We start from the raw sequence: 21,511 nt of genomic DNA, 5'->3' as shown, positions 1-21,511 counted from the left end.
TGCTTACTCTGCACTTGAAATCGTATTAAGTACTTGAGAAATTTAACTCCTTTCATAAAAACCCTGTGAGGTTGTATGTGTAATTAAGCTTTCCCATTTTGCACAGGGGCAGTGGGGGAAACTGAGCGTTACAGATGTTACACACAGGGTCACAGAGATAAGGTCAGGCCCAGGTGGGCCTGACTGGACCACCCAGGCTCTGAACGACCACACTGCTTGACCCCCCTGCCCGAGGCCCTTTCCTCCTTCAGTGGCCCCCAACACCTTCCTGGTTCTCCTGATTCCCTCCACATCTACCCAGCACAGCCTGCCACTCTGTCCCCTCTGTGACTATTCACACACATAGACCTCTTAAACCCAAACTGACTTTAATGAGGATAAAACTTTAAAAAAATATCTCTCTCTGGCAAAGAACAATGCCGGGGTAAAGATCAAGACACAGCCCAGTGTCTCCCTATAGCCTCCATACAGGCCCCTCAAACTGTACCTACTCTGACCAAACACCCCTTTCTTTAGTACTGCTCCAGCAGCTATCCCTTCCTTTGGTGGGGATGACTTAGAGGTGCTGGCCTCCCCCAGATCCAGCCCCTGAGCCCCTGCCAACTGTCCCACTTCCATGACTTCTTGGGACACATCATCCTTCCCTTGACTCCCCTTGTACCCTGGTCTCTACACACAGACCCCTCTGGTTCCTGCTGGTTCTAACAGGTTTCTTTGATCCCCAGTGCCACCTCCCCATGGTCCTCCTATCAGCAACCCCAGCCTTGCCCTTCTTCTCATGTGGAGCCTTCTGACTTGGCCCCAGTCCTGTCAGTCCCTGCTCCAGAGAGCCCACAGTTCCAGCTACCTGAGGCCCCACTCTTCTGGACCTGGCTGTACAGGGCAGTGTCTGAGCTATGGCCTTTGCTGCCACTGCCAGCTGCAGCACCGGATTCAGAGAAGGCCAGGCCCTGGGGCTTGGGAGCTGGGAAGGGCTTTGTGCTCCGCGGGGGTGGCACGGCGTAGTCATCAGTAGCAGGGTTGTAGGGGAGCTCATAGCCCTCCTCCTTCACCCGAGCCTGGCACCACCAGGCATCCTTGGGCTCCTGAGGCAGATCATAAAGGCCCCGGAGAGCAGCTGGGGCCAGGCCCTCAGGTTCATCATAGATGGGGTCTTCTTTGGGGTCTGTCAACTTGGCCTTTATCAGCTGCTGCTGCAGATGCTCACACAAGTCCCAATAGAGAGGTTTCTTTAACTGCAACCCCTCCCCTGCCTGAGCAGGGGTGCTGTCCAGGGGGTCTGAGTATAGGGAATCTTGGGAAGGGCCTGGAAGAATGCGCAGGGAGTCTAAGGGTTCAGCATACAGGGCTGGAGGGCTGCCTGCGAGCTCCTGGGGGCCCCGTGGGGGAGCCAACTTCCCTTCTGCCACTTCTCCTTCATGGGAATCAGCTCTGAGAACATCCTGCCCCTGGCTGGCCTTTCCCTGGGTCTTCTGTCGGTGGATAGCAGTCTCAACTGCCTGAAAGATGTCATTTCCCTGCGCCGTCTGGAAGGTGAAGGTTCCAGGGCCAGAGGGGCAGCGGCGGCCAGCCTCAAAAGAGAACATGACCTGAAGAGGGTGTGGAGGGAAACACATAATCAGGAGCCATCAGAGGAGGTGAGTCACAGGGCTGGAACTAGTCAGGGGACCTACAAAGAAGAGACCACCTGGGAAGGGAGGTGGGGTCATGGGCTAGGCAAGAAAGCCCGGTCCTGCCCCACCCCTCCCACAGCTGCCCAACCCAGGGAGCCAGTCCTGCACCGCACCTTGTCTCGGCCATAGCGACGCAACAGAGTGTAAGGCCAGGAAAGGAGTGGCTCCTGTATCTGAGTCTGGGCCCCCACGCCCAGGAGAGTCAGCCTCTCAGCCTCCACTCTCAGCATATAGGAGCCATGCAGGCCACAACGCTCAGCGGCTTCAGTCCTTTGCACGGTTACCCAGAACTGGGATCCTGGAAGGAATACACAGTTAGACTGGCACCTGGCCAGGACTGGGGTGGGGGGAGGGGGCAGGTTGTCCAAGCATACACGTGAAAGCCAGCTCTCAGGAGCATTCTACTTCCCCTTGTAGGACACCCTTTCTTTCCATGCCATCCCTGCTGGGGCTTTTCAGGCATCTACCTTCCCAGGCGGGGCTATACAGTGAATTCTCCAGCATCTCCAGGGCAGAAAGCTTGGGTGGGTTCTCGGCAGGCGCCAGGGCCCAGCTGCCTTTCTGGGGTAAAGAGAAAGAGTATGAAGGAGACTGTGATTCCCTCACCGCGGTTCCCAGGGTCTGAGTCAGCCCAGTTCCTCTGCCGCTGTAACTGCTCCCACCCCGCATGGACTCTTGGGCCCAGTGCAGCTCGCCCCAGCCCCTCACCGGAAAGGCGTTTCGGCACAGCGTTTGCACCCAGGCGGCGCTGGACGGCGCGTCGGCCGCCAGCAGGTGGGAACGCTGTGCGGTGTCCAGGCGGAAAGCTGCGGCGCCAGGCTCAGGGGGGCTCTCCACGGCCACGGGGGCCACGCTCACACACTCAGCCAGACGGATCACCTTGCAGTCCAGGCGGCGCGTGCTCCCTCGGCCCCCTCCAGAGCTCGACCCCTTGTGGTCAAAGAACTCGAGCCGCGCGACACCGTGGGGGCTGGCCGGGTAAAGCACCGCCCAGGTCTTCCTCCACCTCTGGGGAAAGATCGGAGAGACACTGGGGAGGGAGAGCAGGCAAACACCGGCGGCCCGGGCCCCGACAGGGAGGGAGGGACCTGCGCGGGCCAATTTCAGGTCTGAGGCTTCCCGACGGCAGGCGAAGTTTTCCAAGGAGGATGCCGCTCCGCCTCCCCCAGGGCCAGAGAGGCGAAGCCGGAGGCAGGCAGACGCTTCTTCCGAATGTGTGCAAAGCAATTTAGCCGGAAATTCATAAGGCTCTCCGGCTCCGGGCGCCGCGCTCCAACCCGCTGCCGGTCCCCTCCCTCCATCTAGGCTCAGCTGCCCACCCCTAGCTCTGATGGGGTTCGGCAACCCCTACCCACACTACCTTGGTACCGAAACGCTGGCTCTGCAAAAACAGCGGCCCTTCCATCACGGCCCCGTCCATGGCCCCGTCCATGGCCCCTGGCGGTTCCTTCCGCCCTTCCTGGCCCTGTGGGCCGGAGGCGGGGCGAGGCGGGGAGGAGGGCGGGGCGGGGCTCGCGCAGGAGGCGTTCCCGCCCCCACAACCTCCACGGACCGCGAAAGGGGAGGAAGGAGACAAGCCAGAAGGAAGGGGAGGGGGTACCCAGATAAGCTGGCTGGTGCACCACGTCCGGCCCACCCCCCCCCCCCGAACCCTGGGTCGCGCACAAGTGGCTCCACCGAAGGAAACCTCGTGGTTTCGGTCAGAGGACTCCGGCGCCTAGGCTTGGGGGCTGCGTACTACATCAGATGCTCAACGTGACGTCAGAGTGAAGGCCGTGACATCATCTCGAAAATGCCGACGGGCACCCTGGGGCATTGGAGGGACCATACGTGCCCTCGCGGCTTCAATTCCCCAGACACGACCCGACCCCTGCTCGGCCGGAGTTGGGCTGTTTTAAGATCCGCGGAGCAGGGGACGTGGGGGAAGGGCTAGGGACTGAAGACTTTCCGGAACTCGGAGCCGAGTCGCTGCACGGGACGCAGGACGGTCTGCGGCCCCGTGGCCTCTTCTGTGTCCAGCTCTCTGGCCGCAGCTACCCTGCACCCAACCCGCGAGAAAAGAAAGTTTTATTAAGCAGGCTGGGAGGCGGGGAGGGGGGCGGGAGGGAGGTGGAGCGGCGACTGCGGCCTGCTCCAAAGAGGAGGGAGGAGAAGAGGAGGGAACTGGCCTGGGAGGGATCGTGGGAGAAGGCGGAATGTGGGAGGGCTCAAGGGGACGTGGGAGGAACGAAAGGGCTGGGGGAGAAAGGGGGGTAAGTCTCCCCTGGACAAGCACTTTTTTTGTAAGTCCTAGGACTGAACTCCAGGACCAGGACTCTTCTCCCAGCCGCTACGGCCCCCGCTCAGCCACAGGTAGGGGGAGTCACGCTGCCCGTGGGAGGAAGGAGAGTTGTGGATGGAGGATGGTGGAGGGACCTGGGAAAAGGGGTGATGTGGGATAAAGTCAAAGGGAAGTCAAGCTACTGAGGGTTTTATTATTGTCAAAGAAGAGTGAAACACAAGAAGAGTGGAGAAATGAAGCAGATATTGGGGGGCGGGGGCTGCAGGATGTTCCAAATAGGGCAGCCGGGAGGGCCCTAAGGCTGGGGGTTCCTCTGTGAGGCCCTCTCCCTGGGTCCCCAAGCCAAAATGTTCCCAAACAAAGCTGCCCTGTTGGGTTGTTTGAGTTGGGGGAAGCATGTGGGGGGGGAGGGGGGAGCTCGCTGTAGAGGGGCTGTTCTCCGCCCCAGACAGAGGGAAGGCCTTGGCAGAGAAGCCGATTGGTGCTCTCGCCTCCGCTTGCCCGTGACAGAGATGGCGGTGTTGGCAGGAGCCTTGGAAAACCCCACCCCATTCCCCCCCCACCTTGAGGCCTGGCCCTCCTGGACCCCTTGACCCTGCAGGGCTTGTAGGATGTGCAAGAGTTCTCCAGTGCATTCTGGTTCTCTGCCTTCTCTGCCTGGAATCTGGCCAGAGAGGACTCGGCTTGGCTCCCATTCAGGGGACCTGAGATCCGAGGGTCTCCTAAGCCCCTCCTTGCCTGCCTGTCTCCACAATCAGTAGCTATCTGTCCTCTGTCTGACTGGCTGAATAGGATCATCTGGGTCCCTTCTGCCTCTGCTCCTTGGCTCTTGTCAGTTCCCCTCCTCCTCACCTATTGCTTGCCTTTCTCAGTTGCCCCCCAATTCTGTGTGCCAGGCTCTCTCCTGATCCCTCTCTATCCATCTTCAACATTGTGTCTCTCTCTACTGTCTCTGTTTGGTCCCCTTTCATTCCCACAGTTTCCCTTCCTCTCACATTCTCTCTGTCTGGGTCTCCCTCTCCGTGTCTCTTGCTCAGTCTCTTCCTCTTTATCTGGACCATTCTCTGATCTTGGTCTCTAATCTCTGTCTTTTGATCACTGGGTCTCCTTGACCCACGAGTCGGGGTATGGAGGTGATGATAGCAGAACTAGGGAAAGGACATTGTGAGACATCACAACTAATAGTGAGAGTTTTATTCTTCACAAAAGGGAGGGAGAGCCTCTCTCTCTCCCTCCCCCGCCCCCCAATCTGGGTCTCTCAGTCTGTGTGCCTCTTTGACTCTGTGTTTCTGCTCTTGTTTAGTATGTGTTCCTTTCTCACTGTCTCTCTTAGTCCGTGGGTCCCTCTCTTTCTCTCGCACTGTCTGTCTGTCTCTGGTCTTAACCAGTGTCTCTTTTCCTCTCATGACCTCTCTCAGACCTGGGCCTGGCTCAATTTCAGCTTCTCTCACATATTCTCTCTCTGGGGCACCCAGGCCTTCCTTGCCATGCGACCTGTCAGTGTCTGGCAGTGGAGCCTCTGGGGGCTGCTGCTGTGCCTGCTGTGCAGCTCGTGCCTGGGATCTCCATCCCCATCCACGGCCCCTGAGAAGAGGGCTGGGAGCCAGGGGCTACGGTTCCGGCTGGCCGGCTTCCCCAGGAAGCCCTTCGAGGGCCGCGTGGAGATCCAGCGGGCTGGCGAATGGGGCACCATCTGCGATGACGACTTCACACTGCAGGCTGCCCATGTCCTATGCCGGGAGCTGGGCTTCACAGAGGCCACAGGCTGGACCCACAGTGCCAAATACGGCCCTGGAACAGGTGAGCAATGCTCCAGGCACAGCCTAGGTATTGCCAAAGTGCAACCTAAATGTAGGGAGAGGGAACACCAGGATGGCACAGCCATAGGGACACAGAACACCAAGAAAAGCCAGTGTCAAGTACAACCATGGGGGACAAACCAACCAGCAGTCACTTCTCAGAGCTGTGTGAAATTAGGCTGGTCAGTGCCTTCTCTGAGCCTCAGATGCCCCATGTGCAAAATGACTAGGTGAACTCTTAAGTTCCTTTCTGCTGCAAAAGTATGACTCTACAAAGCCACGTGCAAAGACAGCGCTGACACAGGTGAGCCCTGTATGATTAAAGTACAACTGGTTTCATGGGAAGCTGAAAGCAGGTAAATGATGTCTGGATGTCCCAAAGCCAGAAGGAATCACAGATACTGCAGCCAACAAAATCAGATTATAGACCAGAGCTGAAACCAACAAGCTGGAACTTACCAAAGACAAGTATAAACTCTAGGACAAGTATGAATGTGGGTAGTAGGGGATTAGGAACAATTCTGAGACCTGGGGGTGCTTACACTGTATGAGCTCACAGTGAGATTGATAGAAACTGGTGCAGTCTGAAGCTAATCCCCCAGTTTCCACTGGCTAGATCACTTCTGGAATGAAGTGTCACTTTAGATGCCACATTTCCAGAGAGACAGTAGAAAATGGAAGTACTGGGAATTCCCTGGTGATCCAGGATTAGGACTCCGCGCTTTCACTGCCAAGGGTGCAGGTTCAATCCCTGGTCAGGGAACTAAGATCCTAAAAATGGAAGTATATTCAGAGGAGAGCTGGCCAGATGTGAAAGATTGGAAGCCAATTTTCAAGGAATAGCTGAAGAAACCAGGGATATTTGGTATGAAAGGAAAAAGCTTTGGATAACAATTACATGATGGTTGTCTTCAAATGTGAGTACAGTCGTTTGGCTGAGGGATTTTTCTGGATGGCATCAAGGACTGAATCAGACCTGGAGTGGGGGAGTCATAAAAGAGTCTCAAGGACTTTGTGATGGTTCCAACAGCCTGCTGGGGCAGGAGGTAGGTATCCCAGCAGAAGCTGGGTAAGTCCTGTCAGGATATGCATGAGGGGTCCCTGCACATTAGCTGGGACCAACCTTTGAGGGGCCACCCAATTCTGAGAGAAAGTCGGTGATATTCATTTCAGTTCGGTCCAGGCAGAGAGAAGAACGCAGGGCAACGTGGCAATGCACATGGGGGGCACATGGGAGAATGTAAGGCTGAGGTGAAAGGATTTTACATTTCCAAATCTCACAAATGGCTCAAATCCCTAAGCCCCCATGTATTGGCTGTGGTCTTAGTCAAGTTACTTAACTCCTCAGAACTCCAATTTCTTTATACGAAATGGTGATAATACCTTCTGGCAGCTCTGTTCTAAGGATGCTCACATATGTACATACCTCGGCAGATTGCCTCACATACAGTAGGTACTTGATTAATTGTAGCTGTCATTGAATGGGTAAGGGCTGATCAGAACTTCAGTGTTGACTCTTGGTTTTTTTTATTCACCCTACCAAATTCTTGGGTATCCCCAGATCACTATCAACCCTCCATCAATCCTATGCTCCCTTTCGTATTCCTTTCCAGGGTCCCCTGTCCCTTCCCCACTCATTACCTTACCAGGTATGAGGCTTCCATGCTCATTCTCACCAACATCCCCATACTACCTCTCCAAGCCCCTCTGTCCCCTTATCTCCCGCCCCTCCACAGGCCGCATCTGGCTGGACAACCTGAGCTGCAGTGGGACTGAGCGGAGTGTGACTGAATGTGCCTCCCGGGGCTGGGGGAACAGTGACTGTACCCACGATGAGGATGCCGGGGTCATCTGCAAGGACGAGCGCCTCCCCGGCTTCTTGGATTCCAATGTCATTGAGGTCTGTAGTTCATAAACACACACACACACTCACACACACACACCACCCAGGGTGGCGAGACACGGGGCTGTGGAGTGGTTATATGCGCAGATACTAGAAGGTAGAGGATCCCATATGCCCAAGGGGATAATTTGGGTTGGTGGGGGACTTGGGGGGGCACAAAATGATAGGGCTCCGAGACACTGTATAGTCCAGGTTTTAGCATTAGCATTCAAGTTACTAAGCCTGGCATGAGCCTCTCCAACTTCATCCCTGGTCCTCAGGGCACTGTGCTCTCCTTCACCTCAGATGTTCCTCCTCTCCGGGGACATCTCCCTTCTTACTTTCTCCTCCTCCTTCAATACCACTTCCTCGGTGAAGTGCTCCCTCAGGCTCCAGGCAGAGTTAGATGCTCCTTCCCCAGCTTCTTCTGGACCCTTAGTCATTTCTCAGAGCATAGCATGTCCTTGCACACTCATGGCTGCAGGAGGGTCAACACACCCACACACCTCCTAGAGAGCAGGCCTGCCTCTCAGCCCCGTCTCGCCATTGGGTTTACAGCAAGCACACTCAATCAGGGTTCCTTGAGGGTGGCCGGACATACGAAAGGTGTCATTGGGATTCCTTCCTCTACTTGTGGTCCCATCCCCAGGTAGAGCATCACCTGCAAGTGGAGGAGGTACGAATTCGACCAGCCGTTGGGCGGGGCAGGCGGCCCCTGCCCGTGACTGAGGGACTGGTCGAAGTCAGGCTTCCGGACGGCTGGTCGCAAGTGTGTGATAAAGGATGGAGCGCCCATAACAGCCACGTGGTCTGCGGGATGCTGGGCTTCCCTAGCGAAAAGAGGGTCAACGTGGCCTTCTACAGGTGAAGGGACGAGGGAGCTTGTTAGGGAATGGTGTTGAGAGACCTCCGAGGGGGCTGCGGCACTGGGGGAACCTGGGCTCCGGAAGAGTGGGGAAATGTGGAGGCCTCTGCTAAACTGGAGAGTTGAGAAATATCGCGGGACCATGAAGCGGTTCCCGAGGCGAGTCTGCCACGGGCCCGGCGAGGCTCGAGCTCTCTAGCGGCCCAAGCCGGCGCGGGGTGAGCGGCGGCTATGGCGTCGGTGCCCGTGACTCCATCGGTCGCCAGGCGGCGTCTCCGCGACCCGGGGCGAGCGCCGGGTCTCGCGAGGCCATGCCCAGCGGCCCGCAGGCCCGCGGGCGGTCGCGGTTACGGTGCCGGCGCTGGCGCGGCCCAGGAGCCCGCGGGTCGAGTTAGGGGGGGTGGGGGCGCGGCCATGCCCTGCAGAGGCGGAACTGGGGCGGGGCCGGACGCCGGGAGTCTGAAGGTGACAGGCCCGGAGCATCCCCGGGGCGGTGGGTCCCCGCCAGAGCGCCAATCCCTGAAGGCCGGAGGGCGCCGGGAGGGGCCTGGCGCCTCCCTGGGTCCAGGCGGCCCACGAGGCGTCTGTGACCGCGCGAGCCCTCAGGACTCCTAGGCAAGTTTTCCAGAATATGCTTCGGCCCAGAAGCCGGCCCTCTTCACCTGCTCTGGAGCCCTGGTGTACGCGCCGGCCTCTAGGAAACGGATCACACTGGTGACCGGTTCTGTGCTTAACAGCGTCTCGCTTCCCTGGAGCATCTAATTTGGCATTTTGAGAAATTTAGAAATTTCTCTGTAATTTAAATGATTGTTTTCTTCATCTCTTCCTTAGATCAGTTTTGCAGGAAGACTTCTTAACATCTGGGTGACCTTCCACTGGGCACACTACTTCAGATGTGGTCTGATCAGGGCAGGGTACAGCAGAAATGCTCACTTTTAATTAAAGCATGTGTAGATTTTGCATTGCCTTTCTGTTGAGGCAGCATCCCACTGCTCATATTGACCCTGTAATCACCTAAATTGGGTCTTCTCTCATCCTTGATACTGATAGAGCAGCCTAAATCTGTTGAGTTTACCCTATTAGTTTATACATCATTTAAAAACCATTAAAAAGCCATGATGATCCCATGAGATTATCTTGAATCTTGACATTATTTTCCACTTGTCATCCCTCCCTGCCTCCTCTGTTCAATAGATATGATAGCTCTGCTTCCTGACTTCATCAAAGTGACTGTTAAAATTGTTGAAATCTTTAAAACCAAAGTCTAACTCTTCTTATGAATCCTCCAGATTTACATCAAACCTTTAATCATTAGTTGTAAAATGTTTTTTCAGCCAATTGGGAACAAACTGAACACTACAATGATGTAGCCAACATTATACCATCTTATCTGTAATGAAATCATGGGAGATGTTATTAGTCTTTGCTAAAATCCAGCTATATTATGTTCACAGCCATTCTGCAGCCTTCCAATTTAGTAATCTTACCAAGAAAGGAAATCTTGGTGGTTTGACTGGGCTAATTTTTACTGAAATCCTTTTAGATTTCTAAGGATCACCATATTTTTCCTCAATGCTCACAAACTTTCTATTTAATAACTTATTCTAGAATATTATCTGTAGATTGAAGAATCCTCTTCCTTCTCAAAAATCAGTACATTATCCAACCTCCAGTCTTTTCCATACTTGCTCAGATTTTCTTTGCCTTGGCTCTGAAACACATCTTTCAGCCCCAAGGAATATACTTTATCTGGCATAGGGACTCATATGGTTTAAAACATCTATGTGCTGTGCTCCTTTGTTATTATCTACCTTGGGGCTATATTTCTTTCCCTGTGCTTGTTCTTTACCTTTCCTAATCCAAACACCAGGTTCTGAAAGATTAGTACGATTTAAATAGCAGGCATTTCAGGTGAAGAGGGTAGCATGAACAAAAGTGTAGAGAGTCATTCATTCAACATTTATTTATTGAGTGCCTACTGTGTGCCAGGGACTGTTGTAGATACTAGGGATTCAATAATGAACAAAACAGACAAAAATCCCTGATCTCATGGACTAGGGAAATACCAGAAAACGAGTAACATTACAAAATGTAAGGATGGCAAAGGGCATAATAGATAAAAATAAAGCAGGGAAAGGGTTAGGAAGCGGGACTGGGATTGCAGTTTTAAATAGGTCAGAGGAGGCATCATTTGAGAAAATATTTAAAGGAGGCGAAGGCACAAGCTATGCAAAAATCTAGATGAGCATCTCCAGGAAGAGGCATCATAAATGAGAAGATCCTGGGGAGTGTGGTGGTGTGTATCACGATGTGGGGGATGGGGGATTCTTGTCATGCTCCAGGAGACCCCTGGGGCTGGACCTGAGTGAACAAGGGAGAAAATGATAGGACACGTGATGCAGGTGGAGATAGGGAAAGAATGGGGAGCCAGATCATGTAGGGCCATTTGAGAGTCTTTGGTTTTTACTCTGTGTGAGATAAGGTTTTGGGCAGAGGTGTGACATCTGACTTCCACTTTTTATGTATTATTTGGGCTGCTTTGTTAAGAATAGACTGTAAGGGATGTGGCAGAATCAAGCGTCAGGGAGATAAGGCAAAGATAAGGCAAAGTGCAAAGAGGGGACTACCCTGGCAGTCCAGTGGTTAAGACTCTGTGCTCCCAATGCAGGGGGTACGGGTTCGATCCCTGGTCAGGAAGCTAAGATCCCGCGTGCTGCATGGCGTGGTGCGGCGTAGCCAAACAAAAAACAACAACAACAATAAAATGCAGGGCTTCCCTAGTGGCGCAGTGGTTGAGAGTTGGCCTGCCGATGCAGGGGACGCGGGTTCGTGCCCCGGTCCGGGAAGATCCCACATGCCGCGGAGCGGCTGGGCCCGTGAGCCATGGCCGCTGAGCCTGCGCGTCCGGAGCCTGCGCTCCGCATCGGGAGAGGCCGCAACAGTGAGAGGCCCACGTACCGCAAAAAAAAAAAAAAAAAATGCAAACGGAGGTGAGGTAGAAAAAGAAGCAGGTGAGTGTGGAGGCCTAGAAGCCAAGTAAAGTGCTTCAAGGAAGAGTGATCAAGTGTGTCAGTGCCGCTGATGGGTCTAAAAACATGAGGACTGAGAAATGAATACTGGATTTAGCAACATGAAGTTATTGCTGACCCCAACAAAGATGAAAATGAATAGGATATTTTGAAAGACAGTTGACAAGAGTAGAAGATTTATACTGAGAAATAGTGGAAGAAAGATCCGAATGGATAGAGTAAGGCTAGAAAATGGAACACTTTTAATGCCAGATTGGAGAGTTTTACCTTTATCTTATGGAAAATTAAAAAATAAAAGTACTTGTATGGGACAGTGATAAAATAAGGCCAATGTTTTTAAAAGTTTGATAGTAGTGAACTGGAAGAGGAAGTTCTAGATGCAGTAAGATTAGTCAGGAGTTATAAACATGAAGCTGATGGGGAGGATGACAACGAGGAGAGAGGGGAATGAATAGATGTAGGATGACTGACAGAATATAGAAAATAAGAGAAGAAAGAACTAAAATGATACTGAAGCTGCTCAAGAGAAGGATGGTATCCATCAGGCATCTCTGGGCTTCAAGTTAATATGAACTAACTTTAGACATGGGCCGTCCCGGGGCATTTTGAGGCCCAGGAATTGTCCCCACGTATATACAGCCTCAAGTAAGTTTCGGAAATCAGGAATATTTGTGTACCTATTGGGATCTCTTACTGAGTCTGCGATATGAAGGCTGGAGAAGGAAATATACTTAGTACAGTGTTCATTCTTAGTGGGGAAAGAGATTACAGGGGTCCTGGGAGATTCTGTGATTTGGATATGGTATAGATACGCCGTCACAGGTCAAGTCGGACAGAGGGAGAATCCTCGTAGGTAATACAATTATAAAGCCTAGGCAAGATAGTTATAAACAACTCTACCTTCCTTAGAGAAAGAAGATGCATCTGCTAGCTTTTAGAGGAAGTCAGTAAGATTTAGAGAATAAGAAAATCAGAATGTGATATATTTATCATTTTTAAACTTGGTTTGTTAGTTCTACCCTAGAACATGTGAAAGTTGTAGAATCTTAGAAGAGGAAAATAATGTACAGATAATTGAACCATTTACTGCCCTTTTTCAGGCAAAGAAGTTGAAGTTCTAAGAGCTTAAGTGCTGTTTAAGAAGTCACTCTTCTAGTTCATTTCAGCTTGATAGATATTTATTGAACTCCTACTATTTGCCAAGCACTGTGCAAGGTGCTCAGAATACAGAGGTGACGAGAGAGCTAGTTAGGCACCAAATCATAGAAGACCTTATAGGCTATGTTAAGGATTTGGATCTTTATGATAAAAGTAATGGAAAATCATTGAAGTTTTTTAATGAGGAGGGCTGTGAGAGGACATGATCAGGTTTGTGGCTCTGAGAGATTACTTTGACTGCATTTCTGAGAATGGTTTAGAGAAGGGCAAGAGCAAATGGATTAGAGAGTTGTTTAGGACAGAACATTGACAGGACTTCGTTACGGATTGAAGAGAGAAGAGTCAAGGTTGACTCCTAGGTTTCCGGCGTAGATTTTGCTGTAAGAGTTATGTTTATTTTTTAGACCCACATTAAATTTTAGATAACTTTGAGATATCTAAGTAGGAACATCAAGAAGGCAATGGAATATACAAGGTTAGGTGTGAACGAGAACATATAAAGAGTGGATGTGGAGTGAGAAGAATGCCTTAGAGCTCTAAAAATTTAAATGACTATATAGAGGAGGAGCCTGATAAGAAGACCAAGAAAGAGCAACCAGAATTAGGACTGAAACAAGGCCAGTAGTGTTGTGACAGCCAAGGAGGGAAAGAGAGAACAGCAGTGCCAGATGCTACCAAGAGTCAATGGGATGAAGACTAAAAAAGAAGAAAAAAAATCTTCTGGATTTATTATCGCAGAGTGATGCCGGGGGGCGGAAACCAGAAAGGGGTGGGTTAAGGAGTGAGTGGCAGGAAAGATGATGAGTATCGACAACCACTGAAAAGTTTTTCTATGAAGAGGGAGAAAGATGTGGGGTGGAGGGTGTGTGTGTGTGTGTGTGTGTGTGTGTGTAAGAGACAGAGAGAGAGCTGAACATGTTTAAAAGGATTCGATTGAGAAGGAGAGGTTATGTGCAACTTCTCAATTGAGAAGGAGAGAAAGGAACATAGAGGAAGGAATTCAGAAACGTTTGGGGGCAGTGGCCTTAGAGAAGAAAGACAGTTGCAATGAGAAAAGGATGTGCAGATGCAGGTAGCTTTTTATGTTTGATGGTTGAAGGAACAAATGATAGGGAAAACAAGCACATTTGTGAATGAAGAAATATCAATGAAGACAAATATCAGTACTGGTCCTAAACAAGTACCAGGTCCTTAATGTAACCTGTATTTGCCTTATAACGTATATTATTATATATACCATATAATATATAATATAAAGACCTTATATAGTCCTTACATAACTTAGAGAAGAAGTACTTCTAAATTTCTAGGTAATACAACATTTTTCTGAATACAACGCTGGAGATCAGAATGATCTCTCTGGGTTACTGGTGAAAGAAAGTGCCAAGTATACTTCATTTCAGACATGTTTGAGAAAAACACATCTAGAGAAAAAGTTTCACACTATACATATATGATGAAACATTCTAAACTCTTAGTAGCGTCTCAGGAAAGTTTCTTAGTAGTCTTTCAGGAAAGGGACCCGAGAGTTATTGTAGACTCTTTGCTAGGAATGTTGGACATATTGAACGTTTTGGCAAAAAGACCAACTAAGTACATCCTCAGTAAGAAGCCAGGGCAGGAGGTACCAAGCAGATTCAGCCCTGTTAAAATCTATTTATTAAAATCCTAGCACATCTGCACATAGTATACCACATCCAAAGATGACTCCTCAAGAGAAACAGCAGAGCAGGAACATGTTCAAAGAGATGATAACTAAGAGGATGACAGGGAATTCCATAAATTTTGTAAGGACAGACAAGACCTGCATTCATTATACATAGTTGGGCAGGACAAAGGGGGCAAAGTGAAAGTCTTTGAAATCAAAGGGAGAATGAGTGGAGAAACAGACCTAGTTTCCATGCATTAGACTTAAGGCAACTTCTTGAAGAATAAAATAGGTCAAATATTTAGGCCAATTAAGAAGAAATAAGGTTTTAGAACTTAATCCCTGGAAGTAAGTTTGGGAAATGAGCTCAGTTTGTGAATGACTAAAGCAATGACTAAAGCATATGGGATTTAACTAAAGCAGGAAGGGTTCTGTCATCCTAAGCAGCCTGGCCTTATGCTCCGCAGTCAGACCAAGTTAATGTCCCTTACTATCCAGCCTTGGTCCGTGGTCCTGGTTCACTGGCCTCAGGCCTGGACATGCCAGAAGCCAGAGAGCATCCGAGAAAAGAATACATAGCCTCTCTAGGTGTGACCAAGCCAGTTCCCTCTCCTTGCCTAGTCAGTCTGGCAATCCTAACAATCCTAACACCCTTCTACTTACACCCGTTCCCCTAGCCCTCCCTCCAGGTTTAGATCAGCCCTAATATCAACCCAAGAGTCCTTATTCCCTGTCTGCCTTAACCTAATTTCTGTGGGTCCTGGTATAGGGTCTTTATCAGCCCCGAGTCCATGTCCTTCACTGCTGCTCACCTGTCTGGTTACGTGCTTATGAGGCCAAACAGCTGTGAAGGGTTGAACTTTGGAGGTATCTGATGTTATAAGATCCTGCCACCAGGAGCCCTCTAACTATTGGAAAAGAAATCTTGCCCCTGGTCCCAGTTGCACTAGCTTTTCCCACTTAGTTCTAGACTGATCCTGACTCTGCTGTTGTCTTATCCTCACAGAAAGTTGAGGAAGCGAGCGGCCAAAGCCTCGGCCCGACGCTCCAAGCCCCTTGGAAGGTAATGGGGCAAGAGCCCCGGGACCTCCTGCTCATCCCTGTGACCCCAGGAGGTGGATGGATGGAAGGCAGCCTATCCATGTCCATCCCAGAACCCAAGCTGATGAATCAGGGATATGACTGGAAAATGGCCATTCCAGGGGGGAGGGGAGGGGAGGCAGGCATGGGGATGGGTAAGCTTTGATCTTAGGAAGCCCAAGGAGGAAATAATGCAGGAATGGCTTAGGAAAATCCTCTGCATCTTTATACTTCCCCCAAATAGCTTGGACTCCAGCCTCAGCCACCTGCATGCTTCCTCCCCTGCCCCAACTCCTAACCTCCCTTAATTCATCTGCATTCCCATTCTCTCTTCTCCCTTTACCATTGCTCTTATCTCCTCTCCCCTCACCACCTGGATTGACATAACTAGTTTTCTCATAACTGTTGCTGAACCCAGAGAGCAGCATGTATTCCAAAAATAGTTAAGTGGTATGCAGCAGTATATGTGGAAAATCTGACTGCCTTGGCTTTGCCCCTCCCCATACTCTGCATGAAGGGTCCTTCCTAGAAACAGAAAATAATAATAATAATCCTTTACTTTTCCCTGGCAACATACCTGACCACTACCTCCAATAACTTCTTTCTCCTTTTTTCAGACCAATCATCAAGCTTAAAGCCAAACCCAAACCCCGAGTGGGCAGGGGGCCAATCAAGAGGTAAATAAAGTTCAGGCTAAGTGGAGAGGAGAGGGAGTGCCGAGTGACGAGTCAGGGGCATCGGGCTGTGGTCAGGAAGGGGTCCAAGAGAAGCCTCCACCAAGAGGTGGAAGAGCAGCAGCAACTGTTACAAGCCACCTTCCAGATGAGTCACCGAAATGTAAAGTAAGACTGGCCCTTATGTGGTTCTCTGAGGAATTATGCTTGTCACAGGATTTCTGAAAATCTCAGAAGTTCATCCACTGACTACCCTTGTTCCACATGCTTATTTATCTTCCCCCAGCAGATTTTAGTAGATACTCTGGCACTCTTGTCCTTCAGATGCCATGCTTGCCTCTCCCCCAAGAAGTTAAGTTTGCCTAAGGGATCAGTGTTCCCATCCTACCTTTATTTAATTGTTAAAAATAAGTGCTACCAGCTTGGAAGTGAGACTGAGGATCCCCTCTGGAAACTTTGTCAGGGATGGAGTCACATGGAAGTCCTGATCTCTGGCCCAGTTCACACAATTAGGCTCCCAGTCCCATCATTTTCCTCCTGGGTTCCTTCAGAAGCCCAGGGAATGGAAAGCTTCCAATCCCGATGATTGTGTCTCACTTGGTTTCAAAGGCAATTTGTCCATGAAAAGTCTCTCTGATAGCTTCTTCAGCAGTAGTTGAGGCATAGAGAAGTCATCCCTTTCTATTCTTTCCTCCTCTCTTCACAGCATTCCGAGATCACCCAGTGGCCCCTGGTACCCCTCATTCCCCAGCTCCTCCCTCTGGTGCCTTCAAAGGGGCTTGGAATTTGGGGGTGTTCTTGTAGTGCCCTTCCAGCTTAGGGTCATCTTGCCCAACATGGCCATACTCTGGCCTTCCCTGACCCCCCACATTAAAATGCACACTGGTGTTTTTATTTTGTCAGTTATGGGGAAAAAAGGAGGAGAGAGTTTAGAAGAGAGATGTCTTTTTCCTCTGATGGCATCTTTGACTTTTATTTTCAGCCAGACAGGACTTTGGGAGAATACCTGGTCTCTTTGAATCCACTTATCTTGAGCTCGCAAAGGTATTCTGTAAAGTCTCCAGGCTTCCTTGGTCTGATTTGTTTATAACTTGTCCATCTCTCTGTGTCTTCCCAGCCAATGGCTTCAAATCGTCATATTCCTTCCTTCCTCTGACATCAAGTAATGGAGCACATTACTGCAATAATTCACTGCCAAACCAGCCTCACAGACCCACTCCACCAACACCAGGCCTCATCTGGTTCCTTTCCTCTCTGGGTTCAAACCAGCTGTTCTGGGAAGAAAGTACTTCTCTCATCACATGGCTCACTGCAGTATCTCATTCCGTTGGTGTCAATAAGCAAGTCTCTTCATTCTCTCTAGCATCTCTCCGCTGTGTTTCCAAGTTTTAACATCTCTAATTTAGTCCCATTTTCCCACTTGAGGGGCTATGGAACATTCTTTCTGTTACATTTAAACTGCAGAAGCATGGACTACCTCATTAAAGACTCATACAGTTCAGCTCAGGTCTGGGGATATCTTCACCCTTCTGTTGTTCATATTCACTCTCCTTCTCTGGTCACGTGGCCCTTCTTTGTCTGTCTTGCATTTGTACATCTTCGTTCCTGTATATACCAGCTCCAGTCTTTCCTGTGTTCACCATCTGGTCTGTTCTTCCATAACTGCCCATCATCCTCTGGCCTGGAAACCCCTCTGGCCTCTAAGAAGCCATGTAGACGCAAGACTTACTCACTCCTTTGCATCCTGACTCATTTAGTTATTTCAGTCACAGCGTAATAGAAGGATCCGCTCACTCTGGCTATTCAGGCTTCCTGTTTGTGTCAGCTACTCCCTCCTACCCATCTCTGCCAGCTGGGCAGTCCTGGCTTCCTATTGTCTTTGCACAGTAGCGTCAGCCTCAGCCTCCATTAGGGCCAGCACCCTGAAACCGTACAGAACAAGGTTTCTGTCAGGCAAGTCAAGACGAGCCTTCCTTCCCATAGGGTTCTTCTGCTGCAGAAGGTCCCCAAGGACCAGCCCCCGTCCAGGTAATCTAGGCTCTTTCGGCCTAGAAACTCGCCATTACCTTTGTCTCTTTGTCTCTGTGTTTTTGCGGAGAAGAGGGGAAGAAGAAGGGCTAAAGTGGTCATGGGTGGAGGCACGGAGTGGGAGGAGGGATGTGGGCAAAGAGGCAGGAGCACTGCTTTACCCTACTGCTCCCACTCCTGTCCCCCCAGGCTGCTGGCCCAGCGGCAGCAACACTCCTTTGGTCTGCATGGGGTGGCGTGCGTGGGCACGGAGGCCCACCTCTCTCTCTGCTCCTTGGAGTTCTATCGTGCCAATGACACCACCAGGTGCCCTGGGGGGGGCCCTGCGGTGGTGAGCTGTGTGCCAAGCCCTCTCTACGCAGCGTCCAGTGGCCAGAAGAAGCAACAGTCGAAGCCTCAGGGGGAGGTGTGTGAGACAGTGACTATGACCTTCCCCACCCCAGGCGGAGAACCCCCTAGCCTGGCCAGCCCCTGATTAAGCACAGCCTTGACCTTTGAGGACAGAGAGGAACCTCCTACCTCCCATGCTCCCTCCCACCAGAATCTCATTCATCTCCCAGGTCTACTCAGCCCTGTCTGTGCTGATGTTTCCATTCACTGCTGGGCACCTCTCTCTCCTTTACAGGCCCGAGTGCGATTAAAGGGTGGAGCCCACCCAGGAGAGGGCCGGGTAGAAGTCCTGAAGGCTGGCACGTGGGGCACAGTCTGTGACCGCAAGTGGGACCTGCAGGCAGCCAGTGTGGTGTGTCGGGAGCTGGGCTTCGGGAGTGCTCGAGAGGCTCTGAGCGGTGCCCGCATGGGGCAGGGTGAGGGGGTGCAGGTGGGAGGGAGAGGGAAGGAGGAGGTACACACTCCTGGGGGAGGGTACATTCCTTAGGAAGGAGACCCCTGGACAGATAAGGAAGTTAGAACCTCCTGATCTTTGACCTCTGACCTTAGGCATGGGTGCCATCCATTTGAGTGAAGTTCGATGCTCTGGCCAGGAACCCTCCCTCTGGAAGTGCCCCCACAGGAACATCACAGCTGAGGACTGTTCCCATAGCCAAGATGCTGGAGTCCGATGCAACCTGCCCTACACTGGGGTAGAGACCAAGGTCAGTCATTCTTTCCACCTTGATTCAGGTGTCTCACATCCTATCCAGTTCTGGTCATGATCTGCAGTCTGATGCCCACTGCCCCATGCCCCTGCCATCCTGCAGCTCCCACCTGATGCCACCACTTGCTAGCCCTTTAAGTGCCTCTGAATCACCATTCAGCCATAGGCCTGCTACAGACTCCCACTACTCCACCCCCAAAAGCTTCCCCAGTACTTCCATTGTGTCACTACAGATCCGACTCAGCGGGGGCCGCAGCCGACATGAAGGGCGAGTCGAGGTGCAAACAGGAGGACCTGGGTCCCTTCGCTGGGGCCTCATCTGTGGGGATGACTGGGGGACACTGGAGGCCATGGTTGCCTGCAGGCAACTCGGACTGGGCTATGCCAACCATGGCCTGCAGGTGAGTGGGAAGGAGAGAGGAACCAAGGCTATTGCCTCCAAAGGCTGTGTTTGGGGCAGAGGACTGTCAAAATGAGTCCCTTGGCCTGGGAGGCTGGATGGTGGCCTCACAAAAACACCTCTGTATGTCCCCAGGAGACCTGGTACTGGGACTCAGGGAATATAACAGAGGTGGTGATGAGTGGAGTGCACTGCACAGGGACTGAGCTGTCCCTGGACCAATGTGCTCATCATGGCACCCACGTCGCCTGCAAGAGGACAGGAAGCCATTTCACTGCTGGAGTCATTTGTTCTGAGAGTGAGTGAAGGGTCGGGTGACTCAAGCCAGGGAAGGGAGGCTGTGGCCTACCCCTTTGCAGGGAGAGAGAGAGCTGCAATCCGGAGGGGTCCGCCTTCCCTGCAGAAAACCAGTCTCACCCAACTTTCTGGGGGTGGGGGGAAGGGGATGCGGGGCAGGGGGTGGGGGTGAGAATGGACGCACTCCCATCTGTCCCTGCCCCTCAGCAGTGAGTTCTAACCCTCTCCTTCCTTCCTTGGTGCAGCCGCGTCAGATCTGCTGCTGCACTCAGCACTGGTGCAGGAGACCGCGTACATCGAGGACAGGCCCCTGCACATGTTGTACTGTGCTGCTGAAGAGAACTGCCTGGCTAGCTCGGCCCGCTCAGCCAACTGGCCTTACGGCCACCGGCGTCTGCTCCGATTCTCCTCCCAGATCCACAACCTGGGACGCGCTGACTTCAGGCCCAAGGCTGGGCGCCACTCCTGGGTGTGGCATGAGTGTCATGGGTGAGAGGGTCAAGTAGAAGGGCAAGGCCACTGGGGACGGGGCAAGCCTGCTGTGGGCAGGGAAGGAAACAGGGGTTCCCTTGTCCCCACAGGCATTATCACAGTATGGACATCTTCACTCACTATGATATCCTGACCCCCAACGGCACCAAGGTGGCTGAGGGCCACAAAGCTAGTTTCTGTCTAGAAGACACCGAGTGTCAGGAGGGTGAGTTGGGGCCTAGAGTAGACTACAGTTTCCTCATCCCCACAGCCTTGCCTCACACTGACATATGCTTGTCTCTTCAGATGTCTCCAAGAGGTATGAGTGTGCCAACTTTGGAGAGCAGGGCATTACTGTGGGTTGCTGGGATCTCTACCGGCATGACATCGACTGTCAATGGATTGACATCACAGATGTGAAGCCAGGAAACTACATTCTGCAGGTGCCTGGGATCTAAGATTTCCAGCTATTGAGTGGGAGGAGTGTTTATTAAAGACACATTTGGATTTGAGGACTGCAGCTGGTTAAGCTGGCATTTTCCCACTCACAGGTGGTCATCAACCCCAATTTTGAAGTAGCAGAAAGTGACTTCACCAACAATGCAATGAAATGTAACTGCAAATATGATGGACATCGCATCTGGGTGCACAACTGCCACATTGGTATTTGGTGGGAAGAGAAGCCAGAAAGACTGGGGGATGGGAGGGAAAGGCCTTCATTCTCTTCTCCCTAGGTTGTTTCTATGTCTTCCCACACACTTCCGTATTTTTCAGTCTCCCCACTTCTACCCACCCTTCCCCACAACGGGTCAATCTTCCTGCCCAAACCACATGTTCACCTTGCAGGCGATGCCTTCAGTGAAGAGGCCAACAGGAGGTTTGAACGCTACCCTGGCCAGACCAGCAACCAGATCATCTAAGGTGCCACCACCCTCCTCTGCAGACCACAACTGGCCCCTAATGGCAGGGGTCTGAGGCTGCCATTACCTCAGGAGCTTACCAAGGAATCCTTGACGTCAGCAGGCCCACGGCACTCATCCATTGTGCACTGTGGGTGTAGAACTGTCAAGCAGAAGTTATTGCCCTCCTTTTACGCCGGCTGTCTGGATCTGTGGCCAGGCATGGGGAAT

At 51.6% G+C, this 21,511-nt stretch overlaps 2 protein-coding genes across 3 annotated transcripts; one reads left to right on the top strand and one right to left on the bottom strand.

The window, feature by feature from the left end:
* Nucleotides 1–351: 351 nt before the first annotated feature.
* On the bottom strand, nt 352–3,141 carry DOK1 (docking protein 1). The gene is made up of 5 exons (XM_082672178.1): nt 3,034–3,141; nt 2,382–2,681; nt 2,141–2,234; nt 1,787–1,971; nt 352–1,589 (listed from the first exon to the last, which is right to left on the bottom strand). The coding sequence occupies exons 1-5, from the start codon at nt 3,103–3,105 to the stop codon at nt 777–779; spliced, it is 1,464 nt and encodes a 487-aa protein (XP_082528304.1). The 5' UTR covers nt 3,106–3,141; the 3' UTR covers nt 352–776.
* Nucleotides 3,142–3,828: 687 nt separating this feature from the next.
* On the top strand, nt 3,829–21,370 carry LOXL3 (lysyl oxidase like 3). Of its 2 annotated transcripts, XM_082672407.1 has the most exons (17): nt 3,829–4,025; nt 5,430–5,754; nt 7,490–7,653; nt 8,285–8,499; nt 15,342–15,398; nt 16,033–16,092; nt 18,073–18,117; nt 18,307–18,523; nt 18,743–18,923; nt 19,057–19,211; nt 19,447–19,614; nt 19,749–19,911; nt 20,156–20,399; nt 20,492–20,607; nt 20,688–20,824; nt 20,933–21,044; nt 21,228–21,370. In XM_082672407.1, exons 2-17 carry the CDS (start codon nt 5,442–5,444, stop codon nt 21,299–21,301), a joined length of 2,421 nt encoding a protein of 806 aa, XP_082528533.1. In that variant the 5' UTR covers nt 3,829–4,025; nt 5,430–5,441; the 3' UTR covers nt 21,302–21,370. The 2 variants fall into 2 exon arrangements, with proteins under 2 accessions (XP_082528533.1, XP_082528532.1); XM_082672406.1 differs by lacking the exons at nt 15,342–15,398; nt 16,033–16,092; nt 18,073–18,117.
* The last annotated feature ends 141 nt before the right edge of the window (nt 21,371–21,511 follow it).

The sequence above is a fragment of the Grampus griseus genome, assembly GCF_964374135.1.
Source record: "Grampus griseus genome assembly, chromosome: 15".
Classification (NCBI taxonomy): Eukaryota; Metazoa; Chordata; class Mammalia; order Artiodactyla; family Delphinidae; genus Grampus; species Grampus griseus.
This window is presented reverse-complemented; position numbering and strand designations above follow the sequence as displayed.

Bases quoted from the DNA above. Each gene is read 5' to 3' on its own strand.
- DOK1 (XM_082672178.1), bottom strand. From the start codon at position 3,105: ATGGACGGGGCCATGGACGGGGCCGTGATGGAAGGGCCGCTGTTTTTG. The intron at 2,682-3,033 runs GTAGTGTGGGTA...ATCTTTCCCCAG, and splicing joins GCCAGCGTTTCGGTACCAAG to AGGTGGAGGAAGACCTGGGC. The intron at 2,235-2,381 runs GTGAGGGGCTGG...TCTTTACCCCAG, and splicing joins TGTGCCGAAACGCCTTTCCG to AAAGGCAGCTGGGCCCTGGC.
- LOXL3 (XM_082672407.1), top strand. From the start codon at position 5,442: ATGCGACCTGTCAGTGTCTGGCAGTGGAGCCTCTGGGGGCTGCTGCTG. The intron at 15,399-16,032 runs GTAATGGGGCAA...TCCTTTTTTCAG, and splicing joins CGCTCCAAGCCCCTTGGAAG to ACCAATCATCAAGCTTAAAG. The intron at 19,615-19,748 runs GTGAGTGGGAAG...GTATGTCCCCAG, and splicing joins ATGCCAACCATGGCCTGCAG to GAGACCTGGTACTGGGACTC.